Raw genomic sequence first — 27073 nt, 5'->3', positions numbered from 1 at the left:
CATGGCCCTGGCTAAGCACCCATCATGTGAACTGCAAAAATCACCCAGCCCCTCCAAATGCTGTTCCAGCTCAGGGATGATTCCAGGGGCCCCAGTCATCTCTCATTAGTTTCAATAGGCTCATAACCAGTCCTTCTGCTTCTGTTCTTTCTCACCTTTGCTCTGTTCTCCACAAAGCAGCCTGGGTGATCCTACAAAAATATGTCAGACCATGTGTCTCATCTGTTCAAAGATAATGGCTTCCTATCTCACTCAGAGAAAAAGCCAAGGTCCTTACAACAGCCCCTAAGGCTCCAGCTTACTTAGCCTTTGTTTATCTCTCTGACTTCATCTCCTAGGACTCCCTAGCCATGTGGATGTCCTTACTCCTTCCTCAAACACACCAGGAATGATCCCACCTCAGGACCTTTGCACCTGCTCTTCCCTTCCTTGGAACACTTTCCCCTTAGATAGCCCTATGATTATTTCCCTCGCCTTCTTCAGATCTCTTCTCAATTGTTTCCCTTTCAAAGTTCTTCTCTGGCCACACTATAAAAACATGTCACTCTGTCCCCCTTCCCTGCTTTTTCTCCTTAGCACCACCAAATAGAGCATATATATTACTTATCCTGTATATTACATTGTCCAACACCCTCAAGCTCTGTGAGGGCAAGGATTTTCATTTGTTTTGCTCTTTGCCATACCCCAGTACCTGAAACAGCCCCTGGCATATAGTAGACGCCCGAAAAATATTTGTTAAATGAATAAAGGACCAACTGAGAGGGAACATACATGGCAGTTGAACCTTTAGTCTCAGGAGTAAAAAGCCCTGGTTTTCATCCTGGCCCTGCCACTTTGGGGCTGAGGACCGTAAACAAGGCCCTTAACCCTCCTGTGCATCTCAGTTTCCCCATGTGTAACATGGGGATGATCCACATTGCCTCCCAGGACTGTTGACAGCATTAAGTCTGATATCACATATAAAACACTGAACTCACTCTCTGGCCTATTTCCAAAACTCTAAGCTTAGGAAATGGCAATGTTGTTACCTCTGGAGGTTCCTGGTCGCTGTGACATTGCATTATGCGTCATAACAGGCAAATCAGTATCCACCCCCTCTGAGTAACAACTCACAGTTTCTTTCCCAGTTAGCAGTACTTATCCCCCCATCTCGGGACCCTCCTTCCCTGATCCCAAGTCTCCCAACCAAGCTGGCCTGGGTCTCTTTGCAACCACCCCGTTCAGCACAAGCCTTGTCCTGATTAAACCTCTGAGAGAGCTTCCATCCAAAAACTCACCCATCCTAGGTCCCTTCCACGATCTCCCCAGGAGAGCTGGGTGGGAAACAAAGGTGAGGGAGGAGAAGAAAGAAAACATGAATACGTGTGTGACCCGGTGCGGGAAGGAGGACAGGCCAAACCATCCCCACCTGCCAGCTTCCTGTCTTTGCTCCTGATAAATAGGGGATACCGATGGCCAGATTTTCCATTCCCCCTATCCCGGCACCCGCCGTCACTCAATTAAAAAAAGATAGAGCAAGAGAGCCTGGGGGAGGGGCCTCTGGTTATAAAGCCTGTGGGCCAGGGGGTGAGCGCACTCGCCCGGCCTGCGAGATCCTTTTCCTGTCACCCCCAGGCAGATTTAGCTGCTGACAGCTGCTTGGGACTCTGCCGCCAGGCCTTAGCCCAGACCCGTCGCCTCTCCTCTCTCTCAGTGACTCCACAGCCTCAGCTCCCGCCATGGCCCAGAAAGAAGAGACCGCTGCGGCCGAGGCACCTGCTGCCCAGGATGGCGAGGATGTGGAGAACCTGGAGGACCCTGAGAAGCTGAAAGAACTGATCGAGCTGCCGCCCTTTGAGATCGTCACAGGGTGAGAGCCGGGTGTGGGCTGGGCTCCTCCTCCCGAGGAGAGCACCGGCTGGGGACAGGCTGGGGGAACTTAGGATGGCAATAGCAGGGATTGGGTCACTGTGCTGCAGCCATGGGAGTGCACAGGTGCACACAGCGCGGCTGCAGGGGACACAGCAGCACATCTCTCTTGGCTTCTCTGAGTGACACCTCCAATCAGAGGAGGGAAGGGGAACTCTGTGGAGGCAAGGGCCCAGAGAAGGAAATCACCCCTGAGGCTTCCCGCTATTGAGGCGTCACCTGCCTCTCTGGGGAGAGGTAGTTTAGTCCCAGGGAATTTAGTAAGAACACGGGATGCCACCAGCTCATTTCAATATGGTCCCAAAGTACCTCCTCCTTCGATGTCTCTCTCTGCTTCTGTGTGGGCCTCTCCTCTACCTGTATGTCTCTTGCTCTTTCTTTAGAGCTTCTCTCTGGAGTAGAAGATCCTAAGATAGGAAAGACAGCTCCATCCTTTCCCAAGCTAGAGTGAGAAGCATTTTTTTTCCTTGCTGCATCATTTCTGAGTCTCTCCAGGGGCTGTCTACCTCCACCCCCAAGGAAACAGAAAAGTTTCACAGATCCAGTAACACAGGCCCGGGCCTGGAACTTCTGGGCAGAAGAGGTGCTCCAACACCCCTAGCCACAGCCTGGAGGAAGCAGGACCTAGAGACCTAGAGCAAAGAGTGTTAAGGCTCCAAAAAGAGGGCCGCACACAGGGTCCACCATCTTGTCCAGATTATGCCACTTTCAGGAATGAAACCAAGCTGTCTTCCTCCTCTTCCGTCTCTGTCCCTTTAGCAGAAGATTCTGCTAAGTTCCTAAACAAAGAATAAGAAGGGAATATGTAGAGCCACAAGGATTCCTTCATGGGAGTCTCCAGCAATGCCCACAGGCAAAGGAGGGGCCACAGGAAGAGAAATTTCAGGAAGAATGGAGACAGGATAGCTTCAAGGGGCAGAAGGAGCCCTGGGAGGCGATTTGGACTTGCTGTTTGAAGCTAGGCAAGTGCTTTTCCAGTCCTGGCTGCAGTTTTCTCATGTGTGACGTGCAGAAGTTATGCTAGTTGCTTCTCAAGGTCTCTTCCAGCTCAGATATTTTCCAGTTTCTAAGAGAACCTGAGGGAAATGCATCCTAGTTCCTGAGGCAGGGCTTCAGGAAACAGCCCCTGAACTTGCATTCGCCAGTGGCCAACCAAGTAATGTCACCTTCATCCCAGGATTAAAGGAGCAACGGGGCACAGATTAATATAGACACAGGGAGAGCCTAGGGCCACCAGGCCAGGAGAGTCCTTGATTCCACTCGCTCTCTGTGGAAGGAGATCCTTTTTCTAACGCCTAAGTATGACGGCCTGTGCTGGCCTTGGTCACACGCACACATGCACACACACATGCACACACGGGCATCTGCACACCTACTGTGCAGTGCTGTGACCTCCCCCGCACAGGGGCAGGGGCAGTTCCGCACAGAATTAGAGTATGTTTGTTGAGCTGAACACGCTTTGGGGTCTCGGGGTGGTGGGTTTTGAAAGATTACATCCTCTGATGTCACTTACACTTGTCGGGGGCTTTATAATCCTGGCACACTTTCACACGCCTGCGCACATTCAAGCCGGAGCACAAGGCTAGGAGAGGAGCTGTATCATTGCTGCTCTACAGGTGAGGACATTGAGAGTAAGGGACCTCTAGTCACTGCTCCAAGACCACAGAACCAGTAAGTGCCAAGTTGTCTGACTCCAGCCCAGCGTCCTTTCCACTGGTCTCCCAAACAGAGCTCCACCTGTCTCCATCCTCAAGGTGGTAAGGCTCAGAGGCTTCCCTAACCCAAGGGTCAGAAAAAGAGGCACGGTAGGGCAGTGTTCTGGGTGCTCTGAGAGCAGTTCGGGAGGGAGGTGGAGCCCTGCGTGTTTCCCGTCCACAAGGAACAGCTGTGGAGATCTGTCTCCTGGGGCCCTCCGGGTAAACAGACAGCTTAAAATAGCCCGGACGTGCGGCTATGTCTGTGCAGGGACAGCATGAGGGAAGAGCGTTCCTCTCCTTCGCTCTGCAGGTGCCCTGGTGTCAAAGGGCCGGCAGAGCCTGGACTCCCAAGGGGAGGGGTCTAGCCACAACTGCCCCTTAGAACAGGGCGCCAGACTAGAAGAGCAGACGGCTTTCCAGGAAACAGTCTGAGGGGAGGAGGGAGTATTGTAAGGTTTGAATAGGGCACTCGTGATGGAAAGCAGATCTAAGGGAATTCCCTGGTTGCCTAATGGTTAGGACTCAGCACTTTCACTGCTAAGGGCCCAAGTTCAATCCCTAGTCAGGGAACTAAGATCTGACAAGCTGAGCAGTATGGCCAAAAAAAAAAAAAAAAATAGAAAGTAGACCTAAGAATATTAAAAATAACGTGGTAGAAAGTGCTAGGGAAAGGTCTACAACTGCTGCAGCAGTATACCCAGGCCTGCTCACGCCTCTCAGCTAAGAGTCAGTCTGGTGCACCTCTTCCCAAGTTTGTGGGTTCACTGACTTCATGTTGGTTTCTTTTTGTTTTTTTTTTAATATTTATTTATTTATTTGGCTGCTCCGGTTCTTAGTTGTGGCATGCAGGATCTTTAGTTGCGGCATGCTGGATCTAGTTCCCTAACCAAGGATCGAACTCCAGCCCCCTGCATTGGGTGCGTGGAGTTTTAACCACTGGACCACCAGCGAAGTCCCTCCTGTTGGTTTCTTGAAATCTCCATAATGGTTGTGTTTATGGGAATCAGCAAATGTTAGAAATAGGGCTTTTTTAAAAAATTTCTTTCAGCGAGCTGGGTATTAAACCAGCACAGCAGTGAAAGAGAGAACCCTCTGAACAGAAGCGGAAGAGCAGACGAGGGATGTGCTTAAGGGGTAAGGTCTGAGGCCCAGAGAAGGCACCATCCATCAGTACCAGGTTTAATTTCCCAAGTGTCAACTGTTGTCCAAAATCTGAGAGGTTGGATTACTCAACCTACCTTTCAGATGAGGAAACCAAGCCTCAGAGGGAGAAATAACTTGCCCAAATCTAGTGGACAGAGTAGGGTGTGAACCCCAAGACTGTCTGACTCCAGATCACCACACTGCATCTAAAAAAAGCCAGAAAGAGGAGTCTTTTATATTCAACAAATATTTTCTGAATAGGAGCCATTTGTTTACTGCCTGTTTCCCCCAGGAAGATTTAACTTCCATGAGGATGGGGACTCAGCCTTTTAGGTACTTTCTTCCTAGCGCCAAGGATGGCACTGGGCTCCTAACTGGTACTTAATAAACATTTGTTGAATAAGTGAGTGAACACATGATTGAGCACCTACTGTGTGGTAGGCTCTCTGCCAGGCATTCAGGTAGGGAATTAACTGTGGGGAGGGCTTCTTGAGGAGAGAAGTTCAGGATATACACACGAAGATCCAGCAGTACTAGGCTCACAAGAGAATCCCATGGTTCATGCCTGCCTGTGATCTCCGCATGCTTGAGGGAAGCTCTGGGGCACTGGAATTGGTTGGCCCCCTGTCTCTCCACCTTAGTTGCAGCTCTGCCTGGCAGCACCCCTTGCTGTGTGTTTCTCTTTATCTCTAGTTATGCTGTGTATGATTTTTACATAAAGCTGAACCTGCTATCAAAGGGGTTATTCTGGAACAGAGATAAACAGCACAGGCAGCAAATCTCCTTTCAACGGCTTCTTTAGCCGCCAGTAGTTTACTCCACCCACATGAGGAACAGAGAAGAGAAGCAGGGTTCAGAGAAGGGCCGGCCTTCGATGCCACTGTTAATGCCAAGGCCCCTCACCCCTCTCACCTGGACTCTGGGGCCAGGTGAGAAAGTTTGTTCCATACAGAGCAGAAGACAGCCACTGACTCTGGCCACGCTGGCCTCCACTGAGGGTTGGGGTAAGGTGGGAGCTCCTGTGCGGAAGATGGTGTTTCCCCAAGAAAGAGGGCAGGCCCAGGGCTTTCGGAATCCCATCCAGGACTGTCAATCAGGAGCCAGCAGCCCATCAAACCCCTTCTTAGCTCTAGGAAGTCCGGCTGTTAGAACTCTCTGCTTCCCTACACTTCTCCTTCTGACAATGCCCACTCCTTAGCATCCACTTCGAAAAGCGGTCTGAAAAAGTGGAAAGGAAGCTGAAACTGACAATTCTGCCTCTTTTGAGTAGGTCATGAAAGGTCTAGTGAGCAAAGGGGAAAGGAGTCAACACTCAATTACCTGTGAGTAGATTTTCCACTCCATGGATTATTTGGGGGCAAATGTTTAATCTCAGACTAACTTCCACCGCCCTCCAGGTTGTTTCCTTTCACTGTCTAGATTTATGCTAATGCAAATGTTTTTTAATGTGAAAGTGAGAATATATATATATATATATACACATATATGTATATTGCATTGACTCACATCTCTTCTCCCTCCATCAAGCAGACCATTGTCCTACTTTTTTCTACATATAAGGATTCTTGGTTTCCTGCCTAGAGAATTGCAATGCCCAGGAACTGGGGCCTAAGGAGATGAAGTGTGAATGGCCTTGTTTGCAGAAGGTGTGAAGAAGTGGTTCCTAAAGAGGTGCTGAGGTTGGCAGGAGGAGGTAGAAATCATGCTGTTGGTTTCTGTGCTTGAAGAAGGGACTGAGTCCAGGTGAAGAACTCTACCATCAGCCTCTCTCTCCCGGCCGCCACTCCAACATACACACACACACACTTTAGTAGTAAAATATCTGCTGGGGTTGAAAGCAAGGGCTACAATGTAAGTAAACGTGGTGCTCCGGCACATCACGCTGCTAGAAGATAAAAGATGCTTGTTGATCATCTACAAAATCACTGGCACTGTTTCCTTCCTTCCACTAGTGGGCATAATAGTGCTGACTTATTTTGTGATTCTGTAATATAACCCAAGAGAGCCATGTTGGCCAGCTCTCTCTGGAGAAATTTCAGACCTCTGCCGCCTCTGTTCTCCTGGTAGCCCTCCAAGGCCTGGCTGTTTCAGTCTGTGGGGAGCCCAAAGAACCTCATTCAACCTTTATGCTCCTTCCAGAAGGCCAGGAATACCACTGAGAAGCCAAGCAAGTTCAGTCTCTGAGCGAGCCCAAGGAAAGACTGGGAGCCAAGACTTTCCATGACTCTCCTTTGCCTCCTGAATGCACTTCCCTTCCTGAGGTAGCTAGTCCAGAAGGCCCTGCTGAGGGACAGGGCAGACCGTGGGGCTGCTGGCCCAAGGGGCTGCAAACAGATATTTATAGAGTGGTGAACATTCTTGCTCTCCCTAGGGTTTCCAGTTTCTCTGGGTCCTCTCCTCTTGCCTAAAGAAGAGGAGGAGGGGCTGAGAGACGCATCGGTTGTAGACCACGCAGCCAACCTGCAACTGCACACTGGGCCGCACATGCCCTCTCGACTGGGCTGTACTTGGCAAAGTTGGAGCCATACTTTTAGGGTTTCCAGAAGGAAACCTGAGGGACCACACAGGCAGCTATTGCTGAAGCCCCCAGGCCAAGCGAGCAGCCATGAATCCTTCCAAAATTTTACCTGAGAAGCCATCATACAGGTAGCTCTGGATTGGACTTGGGGAGGCGGGGTGCTCTGGCAAAAGGTCTTAAAGAAAGGAAACCCAAAAAAGAGGTGATATATGTATACATATAGCCGATTCACTTCGCTGTACAGCAGAAACTAACACAATATTGTAAAGCAACTATACCCCAATTAAAACAAACAAACAAACAAAAACAGCTTCGGCAAGAAAGGTAAGCTCTGTGCTTCTCGGGAGGGAAAAAAAGCCACTCTAGGAAGGGAAGGGATCATTTAGCAACTGGTTGAGTTCAGGAGTAGTCTGGTGGGGTGAGTTTAATGGGGGAAAGCTCAGTGTAAGTGAATTCCCAGAAGGGACTGAAAGAGGAGAGGGGAATCATTGGGCCATCCATTCTCCCCAAATGTTAAGTAAATAATAAACACATTTGACCAGGGACAGAGGGACTTAGAGAGCTAAAGATAGTACCTGAAGGAATCCCAGGGCTGGGTCCCCAAACACATCCATCTCCACAGTGGAAATTTAACCTGACAGCGAGGGACATGGAAACCTGGGTGGAGAAAGTTTGGTGATGGGGGAGGGGAGGACTGCAGGGAAATAGCTCAAGTTCACTCAGCTCTTTGGCACCTGATATTTATCCCTAAGAAGCCAAGGCCCTGGGATACCAGGGATCCCCTGCAGCCCAGGGAGCTGGGTGACTTCTCTGGGGGAAGGGAAAGTGTGTACAGAAGCAAGAGCAGAGTTAATAGTTGCCATAGAGTATCTTCTGGGGCACAGAGATGACATTCTTGAAAAGAAAACACTCAGCCTCTCCAGCTGGTACTCATCCCCTCCTCTCCTTCTGACCTTTTCAATCTCTCTTGTTACAGCCTCTTCATTCCCCTTGGCCTTCGAACCTGCACAGATCTTCCCTATTTTAGAAAAGCACTCACAGACACATAAAGATGAAAACAATCTTCAACTCTGATGCTTTCTTTAGCCCCCTCCTTTTTTCTCCCCTTATTACTGCTAAACTTTTCAAAACACCTGGCCTTTTTCCACTGCTATCATTTCCTAATCATCCATCTCCCCTTGGACATATGCATCACCAAGTCTTGTGCGCTAAGTCACCAAGTGGGCTTTCCAAAATTTCAGGCTTTTCCCCAGCTTCACTCTCTCTGCCTAAAGCCACCGCAGTACTCCTCCATGGACCTCACTTTCATTATACCCGTCTTTCCTCGGGAACCTTTAACAATTCTCTATTGGCTCCTGAGTCAAGGCTAAACTTTCAAGAAACTTCATCACATGTCCTCCACTTTACCTCTTCATTTTTAGCAATCCTCTACTGTTCTCAGCTGTTTTATTTACATTTTTTTTTTTCCAGTTAGAATCTAGCTGCTAGATTACAAGCATCTGGAGGGCAGAGGCCAAGTCTTCTATGCTTTAGAAATGTGTCAATACTATACAAGCTAATTCAAATCAAGTACCCTTAGGTAGTCTGGCCTCAAAGATAAACATTTTTGAACACTTACATGACAACCTTTCTTTCACCCGAGGGAAAAGACAGACTTGAGAAATAGTCTTTGGGAGAGCCTGGGAATGCCAAGTTGTAGGCCATCCCCTACCTAAGATGTAATATTCATGACAAGGAGAGATAAGAAAGCATGAGATGTTCTGCACAGTCTTTGCCTTGCTCTGTCAGGAGAAATTTTACAGGCTTGCTACTTTGTAAAATTACTATTGGAACACTGCTTTTCAAACTTGGCCGCATATTAGAATCATCTAGAGCACTTTTTTTTAAAATGCTAATGCCTGGGCCTCCTCCAAATGTTCTGATTTAATTGGCTTGGTGTGGGGCCCAGGCATGGACATTTGTAGCTCCTCCAGCGTATTCTAAAGTACAGCCAGGTTAAAGAGTCACTGATTTAGAAATGTGAGCTTGTGCTGTGTGCTGGGAGTGAAGGTGGAGTGTTTGGAGACCTGCACTAATGGGGTATCCAGGATACACACCTCGCTCCAAATTCTCTCCTTTCCTTTAGATAAATCTTTTGAATTCCTTCATGCCTTTTTCTCAGTGGAGTCAGGGTAGGCAAGGCCTGTTTCAGTAGTGAGGGTGAATGTCTCCACGGTACCGATCTTGGAGAGCCACCCGCTCCGCGCTAGTCCTGGAACAAGAACTTATCATTCTCTCTCCTTCCCTGTGCCTTTGTCTCCTTGGCCCACAGGGAGCGGCTGCCTGCCAACTTCTTTAAGTTTCAGTTCCGGAATGTGGAGTACAGCTCCGGGCGAAACAAGACGTTCCTCTGCTATGTGGTTGAAGCGCAGAACAAGGGAGGCCAAGTGCAGGCCTCGCGGGGATACCTAGAGGACGAGCACGCCGCCGCCCACGCGGAGGAGGCCTTCTTCAACACCATCATGCCAGCCATCGACCCGGCTCTGCGCTACCTGGTCACCTGGTACGTGTCCTCCAGCCCCTGCGCAGCTTGCGCTGATCGCATCATCAGGACCCTCAACAAGACCAAGAACCTGCGCCTGCTCATCCTGGTGGGGCGGCTCTTCATGTGGGAGGAGCCCGAGATCCAGGAGGCTCTCAGGAAGCTGAAGGAGGCTGGCTGCAAACTGCGCATCATGAAGCCCCAGGACTTCGAGTACCTCTGGCAGAATTTCGTGGAGCAAGAAGAGGGCGAATCCAAGGCCTTTGAGCCCTGGGAGGACATTCAGGAGAACTTCCTGTACTACGAGGAGAAGTTGGCTGACATCCTGAAGTAGACAGCTGGGCTCAGCCTCACGTGAGTCTTTTCACTGTTAACTTGGGTAGAAGCTCAGGTGGAAGAAGCGGTCTCTTTGATTTTCCTTTGAAAGGATTTCATCTCTCTGTTTTTGGTCGGTTGTAAAAGCATTCCTAGCAGATCCTCCTTTTTTTCTTTCCTCTAAATTCCTCTCCCTAAATCCTTTTCTCTCCTACCCTTTTATATCAGACTGACTTTCCCCATAACTTGGAGTGCTCAAGGGTGACAGGAATCTGGAAGCTTTGATGAGACAATGACTTTCGTAGTAAGATTTAGGTGGCGCAAGGACCTGTTACTGAACAGCAAAGATATTTCAGTCCCCTAAGCGTGTCCCTATGTCCACCTGTCCAGACTTACTAACTCGGACACCTTCTAGATGCCCTGCCTCCACCCCATTTGCAATTCCTTACCATTCCATTTTATTCTAATGCAAGTGTTTCATTCCTCCAGGGGCATTTTTTCTTTTTTTTCATTTTTGGTACTTTTGAACATCTCCAAATGCATCTGTATTCAACTTTTGGGGGGCCAGAGAAGCTTTCATGTTTTCAAGCAAACGGTTCTGCTTTGAGGGAGACCAATAATTGCTATTTGAATGTACAATGCAAGAACATTTCTCTTATGGTGAGAAGACCTCAGCAGAACTCACAGAAAAATGATGAATGGAGGAATGGGGATAATATAGCAACAAATTCTGCTATACAGGAATGTTTAAAGGGTTAAAAACATGTTTGTAAATTAGGCAGCACTCAAAAGTAGCCTCCTACAGCTATCAAGATGTGATAGGAGAGCTGGAAGTAAAGATTAGCTATTTAAGCAAATAATTAGGACACAATTAAGGCCAATTTGGCCTCTTGCGGAGGGTAAATTAGACTCTTAGAGAAACAGGCCGATTGCCCTCAGGAAAGAGGGTGAAGGATCCTTTACTATCTCCTTTTGAATTTCACCTGATCTAGTTTGCTTCCACAGAAGTGCTATGACTAAGTCCCTTTATAAGACCTGAGTTACTGATCAAAATTTTCCCGTAACAGAGAAAGGGTCTTCACCACCCTCTTGTCCAACTTTAATTCTGGAACACCTCGCATATTAATAAAACATGAAAGCAGCATGCTTCCACGAAGATATTAAATTTATTTTTGGTGTCTCTCACTCTTAATACTCTAAAGATGTCACTTCATGGACATGTTTTGGAAACAAATGTTCCAGAGCTTGATGTTGGCAGGTGTTTGCTATTAGACATTCACACAGGGTGCCTGATCTTTCTCCAGCTGAGCATTCACCACTCCATGAAGACACAGTTTTCAGCCATTTCTTACCAAAAAGCAGAACCCATTCACTGAATTCAGTGAGACTATGGTCAGATAATGCCATATGGTACTTTGCTCACATAAAATAAGACACCGTTCTGAGTGGTGGTGAGTAGTAAGATAGATTTCTAAGGGTGACCTCTGAAAATGCAAGATTAACTTAAATTCCTTGAAGATTTTATTAGTGTAGGGACTATCACTTGTAATTATAAACCCTACATAGATTCTGTAGAATGATGACTGGTAGCCTAATTTTAACCATACTGTACTTTCTTCTTAAACATCTTTTAGAGTCACAGGCCACTTCTTCCAGCAGCCAAACTAGCAAGACCTCAGAGATGTGTGTCTTTTCCATTAGGTCAAGTAAATAGCTAAATCTGCTATAAAAATTAAGCATTTCAAGGAGGATTAAAAAGAGCTTTTAATTTTGGATAATTGAGATTTATATCTTTTACTAGTCTGAATAAACAAAATAGATAAATCAATTTGAGGGAAAAGTCCATTTCTAAGTCAAATTATTTGTAAATAAAATATTATTGGACATGTTCCACATTATAAGCCTCCTTCCATTAGTATACATAACCGTATTATCTGTACTTTCCTGTACTCTGTTTGACTTGCTCACACTCCTGAAGGGAAAGGTTAAAATGTACCAAGTTAAAAAAAAAAAAAAATTGGCATGAAGTCAGTTGTAATCTAAAAGCCCCAAAGAACTCTGCTTAATTAAAATACTCTCAAGAAATGAGCATTTGTTAAAGAAAACTTGTCTCATATTTCTTATTCCATCTTTTCAAAAAATGATAGAATAGGATTTAACCATATATTTAACTCAAGATAACACAGTTAAAGCAGATCTCTTCTGGGGCTTTGTCTGTGTGAACCATACCAAAACATGAATGAAACAAACGCAATCCTGATTAAACTGGACATCACAGGCGACTATGGAGAAATTCAGGCATTTGCTGGGGAAGGCACCAAGAAACCCTAGCTCAAAAAGAAAACTCTTCATTGGGGCCAGCAGGGCTCTCAGTAACATGCTTTCTGTTTTCTCACTAAGGTCTGCCTGCTGCCACCAAGAGACAGCAATGACACATGTGGCCACCTGGGACATGCCTGACTTCCTAATACCACTTGGTGCTGGACAACATTTGACACCAACCAATCCTGCTGCACAGGGCCCTCCAAGGACTCAAAATACACTTATGCTGTAAATCGTTTAAGCTGTGCCTCTCTCTCTAAGGCTGCCCTTGGGAAAGAGGAAAGTGAACTGTGAAGAGAGAAATGGCAACCAAATATGGGCACCAGGCATCCGTGGGGCTGAAGGTCTGCATTATTTCCCTGACTGGGCTGCTTAGGGCGAAGAGCCTCAGACCCAAAGTCTACACAGATCTTTGAGATATGTCCAGAAATGCATCTGTTAAGTTGGGATTTTTTTTTTAAGAAAAACAGCAACATTAATAAAGGAGGTGGTGTAGGCTTTCTGTCACCAGGTTTTTTAAGGAACTTGGACATTTAGAAGTTATGGACAGTGAGCAAGTCCCAGGAATAGGGATGTCCCAGGCTATGAACCAAGCCATGACAATATATAAAGTGCAAGGAAGGCTTAAACCAGAACTTGCCTAGGCAACACGGAATGTACTAACTCTCCCATGCAGACTTCACACCTTGGTCTTGACCTTCATAAAATATTTTCTTCTGAGATAACTCATAAATGAGTATCTTTTCCCTCCTCTGAAGACAAGGAATATGGCACAGGATGAAACAAAAGGCACAAGAAATCTGTTTCTAAGGTATATAAACATCCCAGTTGCCAATTCATAAGCAATTAGCCCCTTGATTAAAGAGGAAAGGGCGAGAAGTAGGATTTCAATGTTCAGATACACATAACGCTTTAAGAGTAGTCAGTATGTGCTACTTGATGGCAATGGCAGGATGGTGTCAAATGTCTCATTTCTTAAAAGGCTTGTTTGAGTCCTTATGTAGAAGTAAAATTTCACATGTGAATTTCTGGGTGTTTCCCAGACTCCAACTAGGTTTCCAGGAATAATGTGTCCATTCTGATTATCAGGCCATGCCTCCATTCCCCAGGCTTCAAGTGTGATAAGTCATCGGAATTTGACCCCAAGACTATCTGCAAATGACAAAGTACTTTATCACATCCCTGCTGCATTCTACTCACAGCCAGACCTCCACAAGGCTAGGTTTTGTTAAAACAAATATGAACAAGGCTCATACTCCATGAAAAAAATTGACACTAACCCCTTAAAATGTGGAAGGAGCCTAGAAAACCAATGTTTTGACCCAGTGTTAAGATTTATTTGCATAGTTAAGCAAAATACTTTAATTCTGTTTCCTCTTACCACCCCACTCATTTTCAGTTTTGTATAGACATTCTCTCCCTTTTTCTTTCCTTCAATTTTACTGTGTGTTTGTGAACAGAAACCAAGTTCCAAGAAAAGCCTTAATCTAAGTTTGACAATGAACTTGCCCCGGCATTGCCCCTCCCCAACAACATGGCGAACTTGTCTGTTACACACAGAGATACAAAAGAAGTGAAATACTTTTGAAACTGCTGCCTCATATCAGGCGGAGATGTGATAAGTACACATTTAAAGTACAAAGATTATATTTAACCAGTGCTTTTCTGGTGTTTCAACAAGCCCCTTCTAAAATCCAGTTTTTTAACATTTGGGAAAGCAGCAAGTCCTATGACAGACCCAGAATTCACTCCAGGGAGAAAATCAATAGTAGGTCTCTTTGAACTCCACACCACAGTAAGGGAGCAGAGGGTTGAAACATACTACTAGTTTTCCCTATACCTCTGATACTGAACCACTGGTTAAACCCATGAACCTTATTCTTCCACCATGGAAATCAAGAGTGGACAAAGCACTGCTCTCTTAGCTTAGAAGAAAAGAAGACTAATATTTACTGGTTTCAATCCCAGCTGGCTACACATCAGAATCCTCTGGAGCTTAAAAACACAAAGAACCCTGGCTACTCTCCCCTGCCCCCCACTACCAAATTACAATTCTTTTTGGAGTAAATGGGCCTTTTTTTTTTTAAAGAGATTCATATGGGTTTTGTTGAGAACTGCTGATTTATTGAGTCATTACTCCACACTAAGAACTTTGCCACGTATTTCACATATATTATTTGTTTCATGACTGAATTCAGACGGGTTCAATCGCAGAAACTATATGGGGGACAGAAGAGAGCAAGAGTTCACCACGAGGAGACTCTAAAAGCCTGCCTTTCCAGTGTGCTGACCCACAGCTCCCGCCCATTCTCATGTCTTATTCTCACCTTGCTGCTCTTCCTACTGGACCCTCTATCTGACTCCTCCAAATTAAGTTACAGATGAATCCTCCATTACCCAAGTCCAGAACAACACAGACATGCACACAGAACCTCCAATGTGCATTGGACCCCCCAAAAAAGAGATTTATTTTTCCATTCTTGTCACCACAAATGCCTTGCTGATAACATAAAACTCTCTTTTGTAATTTAAACAAAACCAAACCCGTAATTCTCTCCTAGGATGAATCTGATGACATAAGGATAACACCAAGTAAGTGCACAAATGACAAAAGATGCAAAATTAAAATGTTCATCCATCCTGAAATTTCTCTTCAACAGCAGAGAAGTAGAAGCAATGCTGCCACCCAGTGGCAACCCAAACATATCAAATAGCATCCCAGGCAAAACAGGGGTCATGGGCCCAATATTTGGTTTCCTCACCTATTATCAGGCCATCTACTCCTTACCTTCCTGGAAAAAAAAAAAAAAAAAAAAAATTTCCCAGTAACATTTCCCAAGCAACCCCTCCTCCAGAGTCCCAGTCCAATCGTGAAAATACAGCAACCCAAGTCTGGCCTATGACACACTACTTCACGTGAAACTTTCCTCTGACCATTTTAAGGTCAGTTTGCTTCAGTCCTATGGCCCAGATGACGCAGAAGGCAGACACATCCAAAATGCTCATCTGTTCAGAGTGTGTACACAGTAATTCTGATGTCTGTTGCCTCAAAGACCTCCTCAATCATCGCAGATACGTTTTCCCATTGCAGACGATCAAGACCACATCCAATTCTGAAAAAGACAAAACATCCCCACTGGCTGTGATGAAGGTATCTAGGAAAACGCTCCTTCCCGCTTCCTCTAAGCTGCATCCAAAGCCTAAGATAACATCTGGTCTCACACCTACAGGCAGCCACTGTGGGAGTTTGGAAGTTAATTCCTATCTTGACTCACCCAAGGCTGTTTCCTAGACAGCCCTAACATCCAATAGCTGTCACTTCTCCTTTGCCTAATAAAGTACCACTTCCCAATTACTTCAGGCTACATTTAGAAATGTATAATCTGCTGTGAGATGGAAGAACTCACTATCCTTCTATTTCTACAGATGAAAACTAGCTGTGCGTGGATGGGAAAAGGCTGGTATTTTTAAAATTCACTTATGATAATGGAATGTTAAGGAAGATAAAAAGGAGAATGACAAAGGACCTCTGCATACAGGAAGTCAAGACAGAATGTTAGGAAATGCCAAGCTGATTATAATTCAGATCTTTGCAACACCCCGGTGAGAAACCTCAATCAGCCCACAAAACTCTTACTACCTGGCACCTTTCTTCCAAGAAGTTACTTTATTGATCCTCAATATCCCTAGGGGAAAAAAGAGGCTTAAAATTGCTAATTATATATAAATGTGGTAAGTACCTGAAAAAATTGTGATTAAAAAAAACAGTTTCTGGTACATAAGCCATGAATATACTAAAGACCAGTGTAAGATGAGGGACCATGTAGCCACATTCATAAGTAACTTGGAGCTTGGAATAAACCTGCATGCATGGTCAGCACTGACTCAAAACTAGTCTGACAGGAAGAGAAGAAGGGACCCCAAGTCTATTTCCTGAAAAGGAAACAAAGGGGATATTGAACCCCCAATGTCACTCCCTTAAGTCCCCCATATCTAGGGTCTAAGACATTACATCAGGGACATATCCTCTGGCTACTCTCCACGCTGAACACAAACATGCAGTTTAAAAAGCAGTGATAACTTACAACTTCCTTCACACAGAATTAACAGGTTTGGGACACCTGAAGTGGCCCAGAGAGCAATCACAATTGCTCAGTCTTGGTTTTGTAGCTGTATTGCTTCAGGAATAAAGGCTAAGCTTGAGGTAGAGGATGCCCAGAATTCAACAAATGTTGGCGAACAATGGTTCCTCCCTAAGTAAGCTGAGGCAGGTCTGTGTTTTAACCATCCTTTAGCCCAGGCTAAAAGATAGACATGCCTTGAGCTAAGATCTGACACCTTTTATTTTTAAATGTTTTGAAATTATTCCACCTTTAAGTCTATATTTTGGGTTAAGTTAAGCTTTTAAATCATTTGTCTTTGGGTAAGACAGTAAACCCCATCAATCAAGTCTTCATTTAGTGCCCTGGATTTCCTTGCCTTGGCATGGAGAGGTCGGTGACTCCATTCTTCAGACAATGGGACTTCATGGCCTCTAAACTCTTCTGTAAGTTTTCATAAGTTGGCTTGTGTGAAGCCCTTTTCTTTGTAATCTAAGTACAAAGAATGAATTCAAATTTCCATTAGTCCAAAATGAGAGCCAAAGAAAAGTCATCATAGTCTCCCAATTTCCTGATATTTTTATAGAATAGCCTAGATGACAAATGTTATACTGTCCCGTCCAGTTATAGGAACCCCTCAGGAATCCACTAAATAGAGCCTGAGAAACCCAGACACTGCCATATAATAATCTTTCCTTTTCCCAAGAAACCCAGATTAGCAGGTGTGCCTATTGTCTATTGTTTTTAAGCAAGGTAGGTGAAAGTTTCTGTGCCACTTCCAAGAGATAAGCTGCATATCTGTAACAAGGAAGAACCCATAACACCTAAAAATTTCCTGTTACGTTTTCTTACTTATAAACTGTGCTTGCTTTTTATTTCCCTATGAAAGAACAGAGAGAAACTGGTAGCATTCCCAATGAGACTGAAAATCACGGTAGCCTTAAGGACAGCATTCAAAGAGGCTAGCACATGTCCCCACTCAGTGTGCTGTCCAAATCAGGCTTGTAGTGAGTTGGCTATAAGTCATCCAGCATCATCACCAAGAAGCTGCACTCTTTCTGAGGCCAAAGCCCATTTGGACAGTGGAAGAATCCCACACTGAGGAAACAGGCAGGAAAGGAGCTAAGTATTACTCTTGGCACTGCATTTGATAGGGAAGAATCAGAGAAAAACTCCTTTGGGCAATCTGTCTATTGAGACTTTATTGTCTCTATCTCACTATGATTAGGAAGGAATGAAAGTATAGGAGGCATCTCTAACTTCTGCAAGTCTTATAACACAGGTCTTTGGTGAACAACACTACTCTTTCCCACGGAGCTGAATGCAGCCTGTTCCTTGCTAACCCGGTGCACCAAATAGCCACCACCTCTGGAGCTGAGTTGGCATGAGGTCAGCTTTTTGACATTTCTGGTTGTCTAGAATGAAACATTGTGATCAACATAAATGCAGTACAGCCCATTGGTTTATCAGCCCTTAGAATTTATTGAGAATTGGCCCCATCTTACCAGGTAATATATATATCGCCCATCTCTCTTCAGAACAGCCACTTCTCCAGACTTTTTTTCTAAGAAAAACAGTCATTTAATAGTAAAAAAGAAAAACCAAAACACCAATCTCCATTCTTAGATTTTTTAAAAATCTTTATAGATTTGAGTCTACTTCAGAACTAGAATTAATTTTCAACCCTGAAGAACACTTTGATCCTTATCAGCCTTTCTAAATGTCGTATTCCTTAACTTTCAGCTTTCTTAATAATGTTTTCCCAACAATGTTCTTCTCACACCCCGTCTTTGGTCCTGCTGCATTTTCAAATATACCCTTACTTGTTCACTTAAAAAACTTTAATGTCTATTGCCTTGAAATGTTTTAGAACGTACATCATTTTTTACTTGCCAAATGTGTGTTTAATAATTACCTATTTTACATGCAAACAGCTCACATGTTAAGCATTATGGGGAATACAGATGTATTAAAAAATTCTTAATTATTACAGTTTTCAATCAGGAGAACGTGTCACGTGCAGAAATAAATATAATATAAAGCAGTAAGAAGTTGCTTTCTTAAAGGCTGGAATCAGAATCACCACTGGAGACTTTGATTCAGAAAGCAACTGTGGTCTGAGCAACTGTTTCAGAGGCCCATGTGTGATTCTGATACAAGTCTCCGGTTTAAAATCACTGGTAGAAAGTGATGGGAGGGGTCTGTGAGGAAAAGGTCCTAAACTCTTCGAAGCATAAACACAACATGGGTAAAGAGAGGATCCTGAATGTGAAGCTAAAACCTGTGGACTTTGCTAAGCACTTCAGGCTTATTAAAGGTTTCGGAGAAACGGAGTAATATTACCAAGAAAGATTTAGGACAGAGGGGGAAGAAATTTAAAACTTTTACAAGAATTCAGGTTTTGTGGGATAAGAACCCAAACTAGAGGCCATTTCTGTAGAGGAAAAACTTAATCTGCAGAGTTAAAAGGGCTCAGTAGTTAGGAACCCCAGCAGTGCCTGTAAGTAATTAATTTTTAGTAATTAAGTATAACAGGAGCATCAAAAGATGCTCTAGCCAGGGCAGATGAGTTCAGCTGTTTTCAAAACTCACGTTGATTTAACAGTTCCTGCACCCCTCCAAATTTCTTCTTGAAGAGGACAGCTATCCCAGCGCCCATTCGGCAGTCCTCACTGATACAGTGGGCTAAAGAGTCTGTTTTGGGGCATGCAAAAAGGTCTCCTTTCACATAAGTGATCTAAAATGTGCAAAGGGAAAGAAAAACTTTATTAGATACAGAAAAATATTAATCTATTTCTTTTCCTTTACTGGGCCCACCACCACTACCTCTCCCCCGTCCCTCCTTCATTGAAAGTCAAATCCTCGGAATTTAAGGTGTTATCTAAAGCGAATTAAAGCATGTGCAAAAGAAAGTGATGGCTGGTGTCTGCCTAGCATTGTATCAGTCTTTCTAAAGTAACTCAGCAGGAGAGAGAGAAAAAAAAAAGACAATTCAATTACTGGTTTAATTAAAAAGTGTTTATGCTTTGACCTCAATTATTCTGAATTTCAGTTCACCAATAAGTTAATAGTTGTTACGCACTCTGCTTCCTTCTGAATCTTCATTAGGGCTGCCAGCCATGATACTGAGTCGCTATTTCCAGAACTTAAGTGTTTCTTCAGCTACAGAAAGGGGAAAGGAAGTAAAAATGCTTAGGCATTCAGACTGCCCTGATCACCCACGTATTTTCCCCACCGTTTATTGCTGGGAAGTAATGCAAAACTCTTCCGGCGCATGAGAAATAATGCCTGGGTTCGGAGGCGACCGGGCCCCGATCGCATTTCGCGCTTTCCTGGAGCGGAAGAAAGGCGGTTCTAGGACCCATCTCCTCGTTTCCCCGCGCCCGCGCCGGCGCCGAGCAAGGCTGATTCAGGACAGTCTCTTTTTCTCTACAAGATGCAAAAGTATTTCCCAACTGGGTTTTGCCCAGAAGCAAAAAGGTGGGATTCGGCCACAGTCCCGTTAAGTCTCAACTAAAGAGTGTACGGGCGCGGGCAGGGGGAGAGGGAAAGCGGCCTCTTAAGGTTCACCCCCATTTTTTGGGGGGAGCTGGGGGGAGAAGTCTAAAGAGGCCTCCCGTTCTCTGCCTCCTACCCTAGGACGGATGAGCGAGGGCAAAGGGCCTGTCCCGGGGAGCCGTGGGAGGGAGCGGGGAGGCTGGTTCAAAGCCCCAACATACCCGGGGGTACCCTTCACCTGGAAAGGAGTCGGTCGTTAGGAGGTCCCGCCCCGCGGGGAAGGGCTCTGGTAGGTGGGGAGCAGCGGACGAGCCTAGATGCGGAGCCAATCCAGCCACAGCCCTTAATTGCACGCACCTAAGATGGCCGCCCACTACCCCGGAGCCGGGAGGAAACGAGCCTCTCTAGCTAGCTAGCCGAACCTGCACTCTTTGGTGATGGCCGCCGAACTTCCGGCGGTAAGTTGCGTAGAGCACCCCGCCGCCGCCCAGGCATGCGTAACGAGATAGCCGACCGCAAGTTGGGTAGAACGGCGCTTGCGCATGAGCCCCAGGGGTGTGTCTCCAGGGGCCGCATAGAAGAGGGAGGGCAGTTGGCAAAGGAATTAGTTAGCGCCTGCGTGATACTATGTTCAGGGCGGTGTTTGAGTTGAAAGATCTGGCGCGTCTAGAAGGCGCCTGCGTATTCCTTCGGCCGGGGGTGGGAGCCAATCAGGGAAGTGGGCGTGGCTTCAGGGGACGCCTGCGCGGTGCTCCTTCAACTGGGGGTGGGGCGAGCCCAGAGCTGGGGTTAGGGGGCGTGGTCTCGGAGGCGCCTGCGCGGAGGCAGTTGGAGGGAGGCCCGATTCCCCTTTGTTCGGCTTCGCCATTTTGCGAGGCAGCGGCAGTGGCGGCGGCAGCGGCGGCTGGAGCCTCTGATTGGGTTTCGGGGTCCGGTACTGGAGCCAATCAGCGCGGGCAGCGAACCGGGGGAGCGAGGCACGGTGAGTGTAAGGAGCCAATATCCAGCGGCCCAGAGCCGGCCCCAGCGCCCCGATTGGCGGGTCTCGCTGACCACTCAGGAGAGGCCCAGGCGCCCGTCGAGCCCGGGGAGTCGAGCTGAGCCTAGCCGAGCGGGGCGGCCGGCGGCCCCGGCCCGGAGCCTGCGAGCGCCCCGGGACACTCCCGGCCGAGGCCTGCAGGGGGCCGCCCCGCGCGGGGATGGCGCCCTCGGGAGCTGACATCTCGGGGTCCAGACCCTCGCAGGGTGCCAGAGCCAGTTGGGGATGCGATGCGTCCCCGTTCCCCCGACCCTTAGGCCCAGCTTCCCAGGCCCCAGGCCCGGGCGTGTTGGGTTTGCCTGCCACGAAGGCCTCTACGCTCAGGTATACACACACACGCGCGCCGGGGGCCTCGGCGGTTTCCTGCTGGTCATTCCGGCCTCACACTCAAGCCCGCCCTTGGACTCAACACGCTCTGGCCCTCGGGACGGGAAGTCTCCCCCCGCGGGGCCCGCGCACCCCACCCCTCCTTGAGCGAATCTGTCTGTGCAGCCCTCCTGGGTCGGGAGGGAGGCCTGGAGAAGACGCGCGCCGCAGCCACCCGGCCCCGCGTGCAGTGCGGAGAGGGGGCCGGGCCGCCCCCGCCGTCCCGCGATCGGGGAAGGGGGTCCGTTAGTGCGCCCACTCTCCGGGCCCCGCTGCGCCCCTCCTCCCAGCACGCTCGGCCCGGGTCTCCGGCCCGGCGCCGTTACCACCCCCTTTTGGCTCGTCATTTCCTCTCCTCCCCGCCCCGATCGCCGGTCAGAACCGCACACCTCCGTCTTGGAGCCCAACCAGGCGGCCTCCCTTCCTTGCCCGGGCTGTGAGGCCTGCCCATTCGGTGCCTGGAACCTCACTATTAGAAAATTGCGAGCCCTGTGCATTCCTTTTCCCGGAGGCTGCACAATTTGCTTTCATTAGTCTTATCTGTTGTTGCTCATCTTGTGAATTCTCGCTCCCTTGGGAATGTACAGTTCTTTCACCTTTCTGTGTCACTTTAAACGTGGCGGGCTTCACTCATTAACTCAGTCCACAGCATGTCTTGGTTTGGTTTTTTCCAGTATGTTGATGTTTTCTTAGCGGTATTTATAGAAACTTAACAGTCTTGTGGAGTTTTCTTTAGGGTGAGAGGAAATCTCCGTTGACAACCAAGTATCCAACAGTTAGTATGTACCAGGCGGCCATCTGTGCTGGGGAGTGAGGGGTTAGAGGTCGAAAAGAACCTTCCCAGCCTGATGGAGATTGACAGGTGAACAAGTAATTAGTACCTCGCGATTAGTGCTGTAACAGGGCCAAGTTCAGTTCTGTGGTGCACTGATGTGTGAGCTACCGACAGCCTGAGTGGAAGGCCGGCATTGGCACACTTTTGATTGGCCTTGAAGGATAATGGGATTTCTTCGGACAAGAAAGAATGCAAGAGCATTGCTCACAAAGAGAAAAGCATGTGCAGACGCACCAGACTTTGCTGTGTGTTCCAGCGGGGAGAAAGTATAGGGCAGTGGGCAGTTATGGTGAAAGTTTAGGCTGGAAATCCCAGTTGGTTAAAACATATATCTTGCTAAGGAATTTTTGGAAAGCAGTTATTTTGTGGAGACTCAAATAGGAGAAATGTAGAAACACATTTTTTTCTAAGATTGGAATAATAAGTTTCTGGCTTACAGGGTTCTGCTCCACAATAGCAGCTGACTTTAGGGGAAGAAAGGGAGATTTTTCTCCTAAGACTAAAAGTTTTCACTCGTGTGCAGCAGTCCTTGACACACAGAGTAGGCCTGTAGTATGTGGTGCCCATTTTTATAATCACGTTTACTAAGGTCACACAACTGATAGGTTTCAGAAAACTACTCCAGTGCTCTTTCCATTACTAAAACTTTGGGGACAGTTTTTGTTTGCATTTTTCATAATGAGTATTTCATTATTTAAATCATTTTTAAATTTATTTAATTCTTAAGGTATCTAATAGATGAGGCACTGCGGTTTAGATATTTTTTAAGAAGGTTTCCATTTGCCTTTGGACTGGATAAATACCTTGGTGCTTAAAAACAGTTAAATCTAGTCACTTTAAAACCAGCAAACATTTTTGCTAGACTTCTTTCTAAGAGACAATTATAGTCTGGTCACTTTTTTGCTAAACCGCTCTAGAGACTCCACCTATCAGCAGAAGAACTTCTTTGCCTGAAATTTAGAGATACAGAAATCTGGCCATTAGCTTTCTCTTGACGTGTGGCCTCTTATATGCTGTTCACATGCGGAAATTTTTCTGTCCTTGTTTTTATGCTCTGTCTTCATTTGGAGCACTACATTCTCTCCCACTTCATTACATATAAAAATTCTACTCATGCATAAGACCAGGTCAGATGCCACATTTTTCTAAAGACTTGTTATCTATCCCCAATTAGAAGAACCCTCTGTCCTCCAAAAGCCCATATTACTTTGTTTTTCTCTTAGGGGTTCAGTACAGATTTTTACTCCTTTACTAAATTTAAAGACTCATTGAAGTTAAACTCTTAGTCACAGTTTTCCTTTTATTTCTAAAACCTTCTGGACAGTATCTGACAGGTGGTACATCATTAGCGGAGATTAAGAAGCAAATTAGGAACTGCAATCCAGAAACCTTTTGGATGAAGGGGAATCTGGACAGCCTTTTGTTCTCTAGTCTTTTATCAAACACAGATCAGGACCTGTTTGTTGAGTTCTGAAGTCAGTTTAGTGGGCCAATAGTGGTAATTTTTTACAATAGAAAATATCACAGTTCATCTTATGTTATAAATATTCATGAAACTTTTGTTTTAGTTACCTTTTTAATATGTTGCGTGTGCATTTGTGGTATGAAATGTGTTTCTTATTGTGAGTTGTCAAAAAAGTTTGAAAGCTGCTGTTCTAGTCTTTACCTGGTAGTGATTATCAAATATGATAATTCTGTGGGGTTTTTCACTTGCTTATAGTTGAGTTTCTGGAAGTTTTAGCTTTAAAATGTGTGTGGGTCCCCAACTAATTGATTCCTAAGTAGTTAGCTGTATTTCAGGTTCTGCACCTTGAAGTGAGGAGGAAGAGAAATTTTCTTCCTAACCAGAATAAACACACTCACTTTCTCCCTTTGAGGAAAAAACATTTAAACCTTGAGTTAGGAGCAAGGGCAAGGGCTAGACAAGACTAAATCCTGCTGACTTAATTCTGTCAGAATATGACCGAGGGACTTCCCTGGTGGCACAGTGGTTAAGAATCCGCCTACCAATGCAGGGTTTGATCCCTGGTCCAGGAAGATCCCACATGCCGAGGAGCAAGGAAGCCCATGTGCCACATCTACTGAGCCTGCACTCTAGAGCCTGCGTGCTGCAGCTACTGAAGCCCACGTGCCTAGAAGCCCGTTGCTCCAGTAGCCCCCACTCGCTGCTACTAGAGAAAGCCTGCATGCTGCAATGAAGACCCAATGCAGCCAACTACTTAATTAACTAAAAATAAATAAATAAAAAGAATGTGGCCGAAAGGCACTTGAGGAATGACAATGTCAGATTATATTGCAGTTCTGCTAACTGAAGCTCACAGTAGTAGAAACGTGGCTTCTCAGAATCCAGTTGGGTCCAGCCTTCACCATTAGCTGTCTCAATAACATGCTCCAAGCTAATTCACTCCCTCCTTAATATAACAGAGAATTACTGATAGACTTGAAGCTGCTTCCTTTTTTGACCCTTCAAAGTACAGTGGATTTAAATGTTTTTAAATCGAAGCATTTGTATTACCAGGATAAACTAGTTAAGTAGGAAATCTGTGTGATGTTTTATTAGTCATTTCCCTGCACTTCCAGTATGATGTAAATTTCTGGAAATTAGTGGTCAAGGAAAAAAATCTCATACAGGAAGGTGATTTGGGGTGGGGTGGATTGTCGAATATAGAGGACATTCCTTCCTGATCCTTATTTTTTTAATCAACTCTGTTGAGATATAGTTTAGACATAAAGGATAATTATTTTAAGTGTACATTTTGATGAATTTTGACAAATTTACACACCTATGCAACCACCACCACAATGAAAATATGAAACATTTTATCACCCCAGAAAGTTCCAGATGCTCTATCTCAATCAACTTCCCACTTTCCCTTCTTCCCCCTTTTCCATTTCCAAGAAACCACTAATCTGCTTTCTGTCTCTAGATTACTGTTACCTTCTCAGGGTTTCATATAAATGAAATCACACCACTTTTGTATCATGACCCTTAACTTTAAATTTTATTAGTTTAGAAACAAATGTATTGTGTGTATTGCAGTTAGAGACAAGATAAAGTTTAGGGAAGACCGTTCACTTCCCTGGAAGAGCCACGTAGTCTGGCTAAAAATCTGATTTTCTGTACTGTTCCCAAAATCTCTCAGGAGCCAACTCAGTCAACCAATTCAGAAGAGATGTATAAAAATCAGAAAGCTAGTTTGTCAGTATGCAGTGAGAAATACCTATCACGTTTACTTGCGTTGCTGATCATATCTGCTCCCAGTTGGCTAATATATATGTAGATCCAAATTATAACTAGATGTGGCTTGGTGAGCAGTCCATTAGAGCAAGGGTAGTGAGTTGAAGAACCACATGGCCGTATACCATCATGCTGTGATGGCATAGTCATCCTGTCACTTGTTTATGGCTCTTACACTCTTACACTACATATGGGTTTGGTTATGAATAATAGGCTCGATTGATTTTTATTAGATTTTTCTCCCAACATTTTAGTATAAGAATTTTCAAGCATACAGTAAAGTTGAAAGTTTTACAATAAACACCTATATACCCTTCACCTAGAGTCTACTGTTAATGTACTGTACTTGCCTTTTCAGAGAGAGAGAGAGAGAGAGATCCATCTATTCATCCATCAGGATACTTCTTCCTAAATATTTGGCCATGCACTTGAATATATTTTGATTTCTTCGCATCATATTGAGACACCTTACAATCACAGTGGATGAGTCATCTCATCCACGTATGTGGATTTGTGGAGAGTGGTGCACTGCTTTGGTGCTGTGATGTGCAGATCATGTAACTCACATTACTTTGTCATTCAAATTTTAGAATTTATGAAGTCCTGGAGAAAAGTTTGGGGAAAGACTTATCTACATTTTGCTCATATACAGCTGTACCTCCCCCATGTTTCCAAGGTGAATTATCCTTTGATAATTTATATAATTTTAAGTTTTTGAATCGTCTTTATTCAAGGTTCTCACATATCACTTCGGTTTATCTAACTGTATCCTTATTTCAGAAAGGAGCTTTCAGCTGTTAAAGTGTATGAGAAGAGTGAATTTGGGCATTATCTGCATGTTTAATGATATTAAGAACTTACAAAATTTTTTAATGTTTGAAGTAATTGTAGAGACAATATTATTGTGATAAAACAATAAAGAGAAAAGAATATTCTTTGGAGATAGATGCTGAAGTATTTATGGAGTTTTGGAATAATAAAGTATCTGGGATTTGCTTCAAAATAATGCAGGGGTGGGTGGAAAGTAGATGAGATATACGTGAAATAAGATTGACCATGGGTTGAAAATTGTTGAAGTTGGGTGATGGCTATGGGGGTTCATTATAATGTTCTCACTATTTTGGTATACATTTGAAAATTGTCATAATAAAGTTATGCATAAAGGTTGGGGTATTATTAGGCATTCACATTCTTGACTGAGGAAAACTTAAATTCTTTTCAGAGAAGATCACAGCCTTAATATGTCATGTAAATTTTTTACCTTATGTCAAATCTACAAATAGCATTTATGCCGTTTCTGTAATTCTTTTTTTATTCCTTGCTCTGGATCCTAAACCATCCCTGGGTCTTTACTTAACACTACTTAATGGAGATGTTGATAAGCAGTGTTTGACTTCAGGTGTGGGTAATTACTAAATAATAAACCCTGAAATTTTGAATTGCCATATGTAGTACAAATGTGTTACAAATTAAAGAAACTGTTCTCTAAAGTACATGTGCAGACCTGAAAATCAGTGTTAAACGGGCCTTATAACAAAGTGATATTGTAGCTTAATGAGATATTGTAGCAAGT

At 45.2% G+C, this 27073-nt stretch overlaps 3 protein-coding genes across 21 annotated transcripts in view; 2 read left to right on the top strand and 1 right to left on the bottom strand.

Moving 5' to 3' along the window:
• Window positions 1-1586: 1586 nt before the first annotated feature.
• On the top strand, window positions 1587-12944 carry APOBEC2 (apolipoprotein B mRNA editing enzyme catalytic subunit 2). The gene is made up of 3 exons (XM_057698635.1): window positions 1587-1849; window positions 9578-10141; window positions 12503-12944. Exons 1-2 carry the CDS (start codon window positions 1719-1721, stop codon window positions 10119-10121), a joined length of 675 nt encoding a protein of 224 aa, XP_057554618.1. The 5' UTR covers window positions 1587-1718; the 3' UTR covers window positions 10122-10141; window positions 12503-12944.
• An 84-nt stretch (window positions 12945-13028) lies between these two features.
• Window positions 13029-20621, bottom strand: OARD1 (O-acyl-ADP-ribose deacylase 1). 6 transcript variants are annotated; one of them, XM_057698640.1, is made up of 6 exons: window positions 20445-20621; window positions 19607-19686; window positions 19117-19261; window positions 18030-18088; window positions 16904-17016; window positions 13029-15537 (listed from the first exon to the last, which is right to left on the bottom strand). In XM_057698640.1, the coding sequence occupies exons 2-6, from the start codon at window positions 19643-19645 to the stop codon at window positions 15435-15437; spliced, it is 459 nt and encodes a 152-aa protein (XP_057554623.1). In that variant the 5' UTR covers window positions 19646-19686; window positions 20445-20621; the 3' UTR covers window positions 13029-15434. The 6 variants fall into 6 exon arrangements, with proteins under 6 accessions (XP_057554623.1, XP_057554624.1, XP_057554620.1 ...); XM_057698641.1 differs by lacking the exon at window positions 20445-20621 and adding an exon at window positions 20380-20413; XM_057698637.1 differs by lacking the exon at window positions 20445-20621 and adding an exon at window positions 20261-20395.
• The window catches only part of NFYA (nuclear transcription factor Y subunit alpha), a 23695-nt gene continuing 17023 nt past the window's right edge, over window positions 20402-27073 (top strand). For 7 of the 14 annotated variants that reach the window (XM_057698631.1, XM_057698630.1, XM_057698626.1 and 4 more), the window contains exons 1-2: window positions 21101-21385; window positions 26091-26176. The gene's annotated coding sequence lies outside the window, so the exon portion shown is untranslated. Of the gene's footprint in view, window positions 20481-20871; window positions 21005-21100; window positions 21386-22273; window positions 22290-26090; window positions 26177-27073 lie in introns of those variants that run through there. The other 7 variants (XM_057698619.1, XM_057698620.1, XM_057698623.1 and 4 more) reach the window with 7 other exon arrangements.

This window comes from Hippopotamus amphibius, chromosome 11 (genome assembly GCF_030028045.1).
Source record: "Hippopotamus amphibius kiboko isolate mHipAmp2 chromosome 11, mHipAmp2.hap2, whole genome shotgun sequence".
Classification (NCBI taxonomy): Eukaryota; Metazoa; Chordata; class Mammalia; order Artiodactyla; family Hippopotamidae; genus Hippopotamus; species Hippopotamus amphibius.
This window is presented reverse-complemented; position numbering and strand designations above follow the sequence as displayed.